Consider the following 12,037-nt stretch of genomic DNA (forward strand, 5'->3'; position numbering starts at 1 on the left):
AGTGATTATATTTCTGGGGAGAGCTAAAAAGAGGGCTTGACCTCACCTGTAATATTTTTCCATTTTACAAAAATCTGAAGAAAAAAGTAAGCCAACCTAAAAAAGTGTAATAAGTAAATAATTGTACAGTTGTTATAAGGATGTGGCAAAAATCATGAAGGTAGTATGTGAGACTGACATTTTACAAATAATGCTCAAGTGTTCAATAAACACTATGTTAGACAAAACAAAATTCCCTCCCTTAAGAAACCCACAGAAGGATCTAATAGCCTCATGGGCTTAAGGAGATTTTATTTATAATAATGCAAGTCTTAGCTGTTGATGATTACTTTTAAGTAATCTAACTTTTATTTTCCTACTGATATGTCAAAATTGCTGAACACACAAAACTTGAAATTGCAAGGAGAACAAAAAGCAGACTCAATATAAGCATTATCCACACAGTTAACAACTACTAGTTATTGAGCATTTACCCTGTTTACCAAGTACTGTGCTAAGTTTTCCATGTATTACCTACCCATACCATGAGGTATTATTATCATCCCCATTTTATAGATGAGGAAACTAATTTACAGGGCCTTAAAAACGTTTTCCTAAAAAGTCAAATTCTGAGACGATGGCAGCAGTGCTATAGCTTGTCATCTCTCCAAAATCCCATATATCAGACACAACTAGACAGCAAAACCAGAAACCAATGAACAAAACCATTTACAACAAAACTAGCTGACAAGGTAGGTAATCTCACCAACTCCAAAAATAAGTGGGTGAGGAAAAACTGATAGTCACATGACCCATACATTATCAGGATCTGTGCAAGAGAAGGCAAAGCGAAGTTACAGTGCACCTGAAGGGCCTAGGAACAGGAGAATCACAAAACAGCCAAGGGGTATTCACTAGAAATTATGCCAGGCCATTCTGAGAACAGCAGCTGTGACTAAGATGGGATGCGCCCACTGCAGTAGGGAGTGAGTAGAAGGGCTCTGCAGTGACAGCTGAAAGAGAGAAGTAGTCTTGCTCCCATGAGCTCCTGAAAGTGACCCATCAGAGCCACCACCCAGAGGCCACTCCACAATGAAGAGAACAGGACAACAGAGACGAAGTAAAGACAAGGTTCAAATAAAGGTAGGAGTGGAGAACCTAGAAATTTCAGAAAGCAAGCGGCCATGTTCTTCAAACACTTCACAAAAACAATGAGAGTGCTCTGTGAAGTTAGAAAAGATTCTCTGAACCACACCTCCTCCTCAAAGTTCAGGAAAACTAATTGCACAAGAGGAAAATGTCAAGGTCAAATCCAATATGAAGTTATTATAAGAAAAACGGAGACTAAGGAGAGTAACATCTTTACAAAGAAAGGAAGCTAGAAAGACGTTCAAAAACAGACCAAAACTGTATGATACTATTTCAAAATGAGTTAAAAACAGATCAAAACCGTATGACACTATTTCAAAATGAGTTAAGAAAAATGATTCAAGTCAGAATTAGAGAAATTCAGGAAATGGATAGAATTCAGCAAAGAATTAAAAATAAAAGAAGTAATTACTTCAAGAAATAAAGACTAAACTAGAAAATACACAAGAACAAATAAATGACTACCACAGATAATGCAGTAAGAATCCTTCAGAGGAAATTTTTTAAAACTTAAGTGGAATCAAATTAAAAATTTCACTTTGAAAGACACTATTAAGAGAATGAAGACAAGTCGCAGAGTGGTAGCAAGTATTTGCAAATCATATGTGATATAAAGGACCTGTATGCACAATACCTAAAAAACTGTCAAAATCCAGTAAGAAAATAATCCAATTTTGAAATGGGCAATGATTTGAACATTTACCAAAGAAGATATACATTTAACAAATAAACACATGAAAAGATGCTCAACATCACTAGTCATTAGGGAAATACAAATTAAAACCACTATGCAATATTCATCTATTAATAAAGTGAAAAAGACTGGTGATACTAAGCATTGAAAAGAATGCAGATGGGCTGGCCTGGTTGCATAGTGGTTAAGTTCATCCAGTCGTCTTCAGCAGCATGGGGTTCACAGTTTGGATCCTGAACACCCACCTACAAAGTGCTCATCAAGCCATGCTGTGATGGCTTCCCACATGCAAAACAGAGGAAGATTGACAGGGATGTTAGCTCAGGGACAATCTTCCTCACCAAAAAAAAAAAAATGCAGAGGAACTGAACTCAACTTCCACACTGCTGGTGGGAATGCCAAGTAGTGTAATCAATCTGAAAAAGTTTGGCGGTTTCTTAAGAAGTTAAACTTACATCTACCATATGATCCAGCCATTCTACTTCTAGGTTTTTATCCAAAAGAAAAGAATGTATGTGTCCATACAAGGACTTGTACACAAATTTTCATACACTTTTATAATACAAAAAACTAAAAATAATCCAAATGTCCATCAACAGGTGAATGTATAAAAAATTGTAGGATTTCCATATACTACTACTCAGAAATAAAAAAGAATGGATTGTTGATACCCACAACAACATGGATCAATCTCAAATAATTATACTGAATAAAAGCCAAAGAATACATACTGTATGATTCCATTTATATAAAATCCTAGAACATGCAAAATAATCTAGAGACAAAAAGCAGGTCACTGGGGAGAGGAGCACACACAGAAAGGAAGGACTACAAAGGGGCATGAGGAAACTCTGGGAGTAATGGATATGTTCAATCTTGAGTGTAGTGGTAGTTTTGTGAGTGTAGATGTCAAAACTTAGCAAACTATACATATTCAATAAGTGAAGTTTACCGTATGTCAATTATACCTCAATAAAGCTGTTTTTTAAAAACAGGAATGAAGAAAAAGAATTTAGGACAAAATGACAAATACTGAAGATGTGTAAGATGATTCAACATAGGAATACAGAGTCCCTGAAAAAGAAAACCAAAGAAAATAATTCAAACAATCACTTTCCTGAAATTAAAAAGAAAAAAACTGAACATGCATACTGAAAGAGCACATCACATAGCTGAGTATACAGATCCAAAACCCCAAACACTAAGACAGTCTAGAAACATTACTGGATTTTAAAGAAAAAGAAAAAATCCTCTGGGAATCTAGGCAAAAACAGTAGGTAGTTTATAAGGTAAAGAAAATTAGATTACCATCAGATTTTTGCCAGTAACTCTTTTAAATTTGGGAAAACAATGAAATTAACACTTTTAAGTCATTCAAGGACAAAAAAAATGTGAACGCATGACCATTTCCAGTCAGACTGACCTTCAAGAACAAAGGTCACAAACTGTTAACATACAAGAATTCAAGAAATATTGTTCCTATCAGTCTGCCTGAAGAATCTACTAGAGAGTGAGCTTCAGAGAATCAAAGTGACTAAAGACAGTGACATAAGGACTGGTAGTGAGCATTAAATATAAAGCTGCTGTATAACTAGAGTAAACAGTTAAAAAGGAGAGTTATGTAATAGCTACATGTTCAGATAACATAGACACAACTACTGTTTTTTAATTGGGGGCTAGAAATTGGGAGAATATATGTAAAAATTTATTAACATTCTTAGTAATTACATTAGTGGTATTATTCTTAGACTCTTTGGTGTGTAATGTTAAATACAGTCAGAAATTATGAGAAATCCTAACTCTACCATCCCGTGTCCTTGAAAACCAGGATATTTGGTGTGGAAGAAGTAAAAAACCCCACAGTCCTGATTTTGACCTGGAAGTATCAGTATGAATCACAAAGTATTTTATCTAGTCCTGTCCACTGAAGAGGCTAAAAACAATCACCAACTCAATAATAATAAACATCTCCAGCACCCAGATTGTAGTCTTTAAAAACCATTTCCCACTAAAAGGAAGATAGTGCTTCTTGAGAAATGGCTGATTCCAGGTCTAAGGCAGGAAAAGAGCGTAGAACAAATTCTTCCACCACAAAGTAAGGAGAAGCTATCCAAGACTACTAGGATCAAGTCAAAAGCACTCTGGAATCAACTGGACCAGGCTCCCATAGGCCAAAGATGGGACAATTTGAGCATCCAAAAGAATTATTTCAGGGCCCGCCCCGTGGCCAAGTGGTTAAGTTTGCGCACTCCGCTTCGGTGCCCCAGGGTTTCACTGGTTCAGATCCTGGGTGCGGACATGCCACCGCTCATCAGGACACACTGGGGCGGTGTCCCACATAGCACAACCAGAGGCACTCACAACTAGAATATACAACTATGTAACGGGGGGCTTTGGGGAGAAGACGAAGAAAAGAAGACTGGCAACAGATGTTTCCTCAGGTGCCAATATTTAAAAAAAAAAAAAAAAGGAATTATTGCAACTAAAACCCATCAAATATGTTTAAACCCATGATCGAAATCCATCAAATATTTAAATTCATGATTGAAACACACCACATGTTTCTGCTAATTCAGCACATAATATATACTTGGCATTAAGTTAGGAACTGTTACCTTCAGACAAGTGTTACTGAAGGAAACGTCCCATTTTCAGGAGAAAATATCCTTTTCAATATAAATACAATTTTTTTTAAGTGGCCAAAAAGAACAAATTTGGGGATTGTTAGATGGATAGATAGATATGTCCCTCTTCATAACCATTTGGTACCCCATGTCTTGGCATCTTTCCCAACTTTCTAAAATTGATGTTTACAGGTAACTTCTAAAAGACTAGGAAGGAAAACTCCTCCAATGCTCTTAATTTTCCTACAATCTCCTCCTAAGAACCTATACTTCCAAATCCCAAATCTCTCTAAAGCGAAAAACACAACTGTCAAAGGAATTTTTTTAAGTGAAAAATAAATATCCTACACATATTTCTTATGTTAACGATTTCTTGCCATAATGTACCAAGGAAAATAAAAACAGAACGGAGTTCTTAAGCAACTCATCCATCCTAAAACATCAGAGAGATCTAACTTGTTCTTTAGATTTTCATTCTTTTGTTATAATCTTAGAATTCAGTTTAGCCATAAACAGATAACAAAAACTCTGCAAATTTCAGTATCAAAAGTTAAGACATGCCCAATTTGATTAAGAAAGAAACCCAAAAGCTAAATAAAGCTAAATGTATAAACACCAGCTGCTTGAATGATAAATTTAAAAATATTTCCCAAACTCCATAAAGAATCTACCACCACCCATCAGTTTAACACAAATCGCTATGAGTAAAATGTACAAACACCTAATGGGGGGAGAAGAGCTAGTTTAAGCCCTATATCAGGATAAAATAATTGTCCAGAGACACCACGTTAAATCTCCCTAGCCATTTGATGATCTCATCAGACGGGATATTAAAAAGCCTTCTTTTGGAAACTTTCGACTATTTATACATTTACAGACAATGCCAAAAAGGAAAGGCAGTTTGTACAGCCCTGATAAGTTGAATAATTGATTTTAAGTATTTATTGCCAAATAGTTTGATATAATCTTATGTATCAAAATTCTGAAAGTAAAATATTTTTCCTCTTGATATTGTAGAGAGGGGTAAGTTTGGACCAACGAGCAATTCAAAAGAAACAGTGGCAATCTAAGCATTTATGATTTAGGGATTATTTTTGAAAGCTGGCATCTTGTCATTTTTAAGCTTATCTATATAAATACCAGTTAGTTATTTGCATCAATTTTTAAAAATCAAGATGTTCTAAGAGACTATAATTCAGAGGCAAAAATGACCTTTTTCCCTAAAGGGTTCCATTTTTAAAATGTAATAAACATAAGATTGAACACATCACAGTCACACTCCTAGGCTGACTGGTAATTTTAATAAAGCACTAAGGAGGTTCAGCTTGTCTACACAAGCATTAAATAAGAGGTTTTCACCTTTTCTAAAATTAGGCGAATTATTAGAAGACTATACTACAATCATAAGCAAATCCTCTGAGAAACGAACATTTCCTAACAGTGAAAGAAATATACATCACTTGCTGAAGGTTACACTCTTCTACCAGGTCTCAAAAAGAATTTTAAAAATAGGTAAGAAGTAGGGGAGCCAAAAGAAAGCCCACTTACTCACACTGCACCCAAAGACGCCTCTCCCCTCCTGCTCCCCACTTCCCGCCCAAAGAAAAGACTACAAGGAAGTCACCAAATCCCCACCACTCTCCACAAGTTAACTTAGCCATAGTGTGAAAGCAACTCCTGCCACACAAACTACTCACAGAACAAACTGGAATGGTCCTTTTGAAAACAATCCTAACTTCATAGTGTAAGTTTCAAATTCACAACATTTGGAAACAAGCCTAACAAAATGCTGAGCACATGTAACAAGTTAGCTATCCTAGAAAGTTTACAGGACAGTCAAAACTGTAGCATCTGGAATTTGTCAGATAATCACCCTGGGTCCTCAAGAGAATAAATAGAAGTGACACTTCAAACACCCACATATATAAATATGACAACAAAAGACTGGATACAGGACAATACAAAAAAATACCACCAACAAAAGAATCTGAAACAGAATTAAAGCCACAAAATTCTGGGAATAAGCCTGTTAAGGCCAAAAAAGGGTTATAATGGGAATAGGCATTCTTCCTTTCTCTGGCTCTAACTAGTAACTTCTAAATGCACCGGAGAGAGAAAATTTTTTAAAAAAATTTAAAATTCATTACAGAACACTCATAAAGTAAATAAAGGATGTGCACTTAGTAAATGCTTTACATGACTGGGGCTTGTACAGTTTGGCTGGATGGATTATTCAATTCTGAAAAACACTTTTCCCCTTCCTAAGCACTTCTGAATATACATAGGTCTATAACCACGACTAAATGTTTTCGACTCACATCGTTTCTCCAGTCTTGGCTACATGACAAAGGAACTGATCCAGGACCGGACAAACTTCCTTTTTCCCTCTCTTCTCAAAATCTAAATAAGGAAAGAAAGAAAAGTCATCAGTAATTCTCAAAGTCCATCGACCATTTCCAACGCCCCCTAAAAACAAACTTTCTTCCCAGTCCTTCCTCATATTAACAAGTAGTAAAAAAAAAAAAAAAAAAGAAAAAACCCTCTCAGTCACATAACCACCTTGACTCTGCCAAGTTCAACTTCCAACCTGTCACCCTCTTCCCAGGTGACAAGAATCCTCCTAAAGGGGGCACTCAACTTCTCCAGACCATCCTTAGCGCAGTGCTTCTCAAAGTGCAGGCCGCGGGAACACGGACGGCAGCTCCATCCGGGAATCCGGTGAAAACACAAACCCCAGGCCCCGACCCCCACAAATTCCTTCTGGAAGGGAGGTTCCTAAGTCTGCGTCTCGGAAAGAGACCTCCTGCAGCCGCCCCCAAAAGACTCTGGACGTCCCAGCGCAATTCCCGAAACGCGGCGGTCACGCTCGTCTAAGTTCCAGAACCGCGGGGCTCAAGCCTGTTGCTCGGCAGACGAGCGATCCCGGGCAGCGAGGGCGACCGCTCGGACCGGGGACCCGGGGAGGGGGCCTGTGGAGACACTTCAAAGTTGTTTGGCCGCCCCCGCCCTACCCCCCCCAGCCCCGCACTCTCTCTCTCGCCCCGACGCCCGGCGGCAGGGGGCCTGCCGGAGAGCCGAGGCCGCCGCGGAGTGGGCTGCGGGCCCACGACCTGCCCCCGGCCGGGGGACACCGGCTGGGCCCCCGCGGCGGCGGCCCCGGCTCCCCTCCCCCGCCCAGACGCCGGCGGCCGACACAAAGCCCCGAGCGGGCGGGCGGGAGCTGCCCACAGGGCTCCCCACCCCCGGGGAGGCGGGAGGGGGATGGGAGCCGGGGCAGCGCGCCGGCCCGCGCCCGGCCGCGGCCCTCCGAGGCCCCCGGCCCGAAGGGGAGGAGAGGGGCCGCGCGGGGTGAGAGGAAGGGAGGGGGTCAGCCACCCCCACCTTTCAGCGCCTCCTGCAGCCTCTCGACGTCCATGGCTTCCCGGAGTCCCTCGCAGCCTCCGCCTCCCTCCGCGGGTCTCCCGGGGACCGGAACGCCTCCCCCCACCCCCCCGACGCCCTCCCCCTCCCTCGCACACACTCCGGCACGCAGGCGACCGGGGGGGGCACCGAAGGGAGCTGGGGGAAGCGAGCGAGAGAGCGAGACCGACAGAGCGAGCACCTCCCCGAGCCGCTACCACCAGCCCTCCAACATGGCGCCCGGCACGTCACCGCGCGCACGCTCCCCGCCGCCGTCCTCGCGCCCGCCGCGCGCCCCGACCCGGGCCCGAGTGCGCGTGCGCGGCGGAGGCGTGCCGCGAGGACCGGCCCGAGACTCGGCTGGCGCCCGCCGCCCCCACAGGGTCCGCCGCCCCCGCCGGGTCCGCCGCCCCCGCCGCGCCCCAGCGGTGCTGGAGGCTGAGTCGTCTCGGCGAGGGGCTGGAGGCTGACCCCCATGTCTTGGACTGCCTGTCATTTGCCGGCTGTGTGCCCTTGAGCTACGTACTAAGCTTCTCTGAGCCTTAATTTCCCCGTCTCTACAATCCAGTACCCACTACCCTCTTCGTTGCTGTGAGAATTAAGTGAGAGTGTGTACACAGGGCGGTCAGAGTATGCATAAACAGACACGTAGTACGACTAATAATCGAAACAAGAATGCCTCCCTGCCTGAACCCAACGTTCGTGCCTGACCCACCCTTGAAGAGAAGCAGTGCATCCCGCAAAGTGATTAAAAGCTTAGGGATGGGAACCAGCTGGATTCAAAGCCCAGTGCAACTCAACTATTCACTCCTTGTGTGATCCTGGACTAGTTATTTAAACTCACGGAGCCTCAGTTTTCTCATCTACAAAATGGGGCTTTGTCAACCAGCCGTGAGGCTTGAGTGAAATGGCGAATATGAAGCAGTGAGAGCCCCGCCTGCAGCGTTGTCTGCTGGGGCCAGGACGGGAGAGGATGGTGCAAAACAAGGCCGGGCATGCCTCTCCTCGGCTGTGCACCGGGTCACTGGGAGTGGCACTCGGCTCCATGGCACTAACAACAAGTAGAACTCGTAAGCACTCAGTTAACGTGGCGGTTGTTTTCATGATCATGATTCTGATTCCATTGCATAAGCGCCCAGGAAGTCAGAGAGGGCGGGACCTGGGACGTCCTCTCCAGCCCTGGCATTTTTACAAATAGGACAGCTGAGGCGTAGAGAGCTAGTCCGGAAAACAGCACCAGAACCCAGAACATCTGGCTCCCAGCCAGCGTGGGGACATATTTATTATCTTCTCTTGTCAGTGAGCTTTTCAAGGAAGATGCTGACTTGTTCCACCTACTCCTCTCAAATCCTAGCACAAAGCTGTGAAAGGAAGGAAGGGAGAGAGGGAGGGAGGAAAGAAGCCTATTTCTTGACTTGTCATAGAAGGTGCAAATTTGGACACAAGCATTACAACTGTTGACTGTCTTAAAAGACAGTGGCCCTGACGGTAGGTGGCAGATGTAGACAAAAGTCACTGTCACCCAAAATACTTCTCTCAATTTTGTCATTAGAGAACCAGTCCCCTGTGTCTTTAGACCCTTTTTGTTCAGAGCAACCAGCTCAGTAACAAATCGCCTTGCAGAGGGGTGTCATAGGGTGGCATCATCAAACATTCAGCCAGCACTTACCGTTGATTTAGTTTATTGGGGTCCGTTCCAGACTGAACAGGCCTACTCGCTTCATAGTAAAGCTCAGCCTCCACTTCTCCCCATTACCCTGTCCTCCATTCAGGCAGGTCTCTTCCTGTAAGAGCTGTGAGGGACAATACAGTTGCCACTAGCCATGTGTGGGTATTTATATTTGAATTAATTAAAATTAAATAAAATTTATAATTCGGTTCCTGAGTTCTTCAGTAAAATTCGGTTCGTCAGTCACACTAGCCACATTTCAAGTACTCAATAGCCACATGTGGCTAGTGGTTTCTGTATTATACAGCATGGATAAAGAAAATCCCATTATGGTAAAAAGTTCTTTTGGAACTTTCTGTTTAAGAACATACTATGCTAATTTCTTTCACCTTGCTTTGTCCCTTTACGTCAACTGGTCCCCTCCCTTGGGGATGCCTCAACTTCCAAACACCAGATAAAGTCCCTGACAGGGGACAAAGTACACACAGCAGCGGCAGCATAAGCTAATCAGAGCAAGTTTCCCCAGAGGAAGTCGTATGGAAGCTGAGACCTGAATTATGAGAGGAAGGCAGCCAAGTGAAGTGGAGAGGAGTTTTCACACAGAAAAGCCACAGGTGCATAGGCCTTGACGTGAGAGAGAAGAGCCTGGTGGGTTCTGAAGAGCCATAAGAAATTTGGTCCGAATTGAGCTGAGAGCGCAGGGCAGAAGAGGCTGAAGAATTATGCCTTCAGTTCCTTTCTTCCTCCTTCCTTGGAATTCTTCTCTAGCCAGCACGCATTCCAATGTTTGCGATTGCTAGGGCCTCCCACTGGTACTAATCCCCTTGGAGGAAAACAGAATATAAATGTGACAGCCAGCCCCCACCACTGCCCCAGTGATTCTGGCCTCCTGGGATTCCTGTCCTAGTGTAGTCTCCTCCCACAGTGAATCAGAGCTGGTCTGTGTGACCAATAAGAATATGGCAGAGGGAATGGCATTTGACTTCTGAGGTTGGGTCATAAAAGGTGCTTTGGCGTCTGCCTTGGGCTCTTGGATAGCTTGCTCTAGAAGAAGCCAGCTGCCATGTCATGAGAAGTTTAGAGCAGACCTGTGGAAAGGCCAGAGTGAAGAAGAACTGAGGCCTTGGAAGTGGGTCCTCCAGCCCCCAGAAATCCTTCAGATGACTGCAGCCGCAGCTGGGCTCTGGACCACAACCTTATGAGGGATCCCAAGCCAACGGGCCCCTTGGAGGGACCATCCAAGCTGCTCCTTAATTCCTGATCCATAGAAACTATGAAAGAAGACAAATGTTTATCATTGTTCTAAGTTTCCAAATTCTGGGATAATTTGTTACACAGCAATAGACAACTAATATAACAAGTGAAAATATTAATAGTAATATCTAACATTTATTAAGCATTTTCTATGTCTAGCATTCTTCTAAGCACTTTATAAAAATACCTAATTTAATCCTTGCAAAACATCCTATGAGATGGGTGATATTATTATCCCCACTTAATAGAAGAGAAAACTGAGGTATAAAGAGGTGAACTAACTTACCCAAGGTCACACCACTATACAGGGAAGTGACTGACCCATGATTCAAACCTAGACTGACTTCAAAGCCCCCAGACACTTTCTCGTCCTCAAGAAGGTTGCAAACTACCAGGAGGAATAAGAATACACTGTAAGAGTGGAGTTTGGTGTATCAGGTTATAGATTCTAATGCAGAGTAGAAGGCAAATGTGCAAATTGGGTGGTCAGAGGCCTTCGAAATCTCTTCCAGGCAGGAATACAAGTTTCTCTTTAGAAAGGCCTTGCTTCAAAACTGGAAAAGATGTGCACCCACAGAGAAGAGCCTTCCAGGCAGAGGGAATGATATTCACCAGGCAAACGGTCCTTGAGGGCCTCCTGGGTGCAGGGAGAAGATGTGCATAGAATCTCTTTTCCCCACGGAGCTCATGGTCTAATGGAGGAGATGGACCTTAAATAAATACAAACCAGACATCAACATGGAAGACTGGCCTTTTGCTCCAGGAGAATGCAAGAGGGAAAAAGCCTGAACTTGAGAAGACACAGAGTGGGAGGTGGAAGGTGGAGACAGAAAGAGAAGTGTGAAAGAGAAAGCAGCTGGGACCATGTGAGAGAAAATGTTCCAGGATCTTCTTATAACCCCAGAGAGAATTACAGGAGTTTGACCATCCCTCTGAGATGAGTCTGTGCGGAGGGACAAGAAGAGGGGATTGAGGAAAATTCTAGAAAAATCATACCCTGTCTACAAGAGTTGGAGGGCAGGGAACAGACTGGGTTAAAATACCACTACAGAAAGCCTTGGAGGCTCTTTGATTCTCGTGGCCTTTTCTTCACGCTTTTGGGACCTTATTTGCATATCATAATGGGTGCCAGGATGAAGCTGAGGTAGGAAGGGGGACAAAGTAAGGTGAAACAATTTTCTAAACAGTTAAGAGGGTATCTTCACATATCCTCAGGGTTAACTTTTTTCCAGAGACTGTCAAAAGCTAACAGATTTTTGTTGGAAATAA

General features: G+C 43.1%; 1 protein-coding gene across 2 annotated transcripts in view; it reads right to left on the reverse strand.

Annotated features, from left to right (window-relative positions):
* The window catches only part of PPP4R2 (protein phosphatase 4 regulatory subunit 2), a 48,388-nt gene extending 40,228 nt beyond the window's left edge, over positions 1 to 8,160 (reverse strand). Inside the window, exons 1-2 of one of the 2 annotated variants that reach the window (XM_070576777.1) lie at positions 7,828 to 8,160; positions 6,765 to 6,846 (exon numbers count right to left, since the gene is read on the reverse strand). In XM_070576777.1, the coding sequence (XP_070432878.1) occupies positions 6,765 to 6,846; positions 7,828 to 7,861 (116 nt within the window). In that variant the 5' untranslated portion in view covers positions 7,862 to 8,160. Of the gene's footprint in view, positions 1 to 6,764; positions 6,847 to 7,005; positions 7,576 to 7,827 lie in introns of those variants that run through there. The other variant, XM_070576778.1, reaches the window with a different exon arrangement.
* Between the last annotated feature and the right edge of the window lie 3,877 nt (positions 8,161 to 12,037).

This window comes from Equus przewalskii, chromosome 15 (genome assembly GCF_037783145.1).
Source record: "Equus przewalskii isolate Varuska chromosome 15, EquPr2, whole genome shotgun sequence".
Lineage (NCBI taxonomy): Eukaryota > Metazoa > Chordata > Mammalia > Perissodactyla > Equidae > Equus > Equus przewalskii.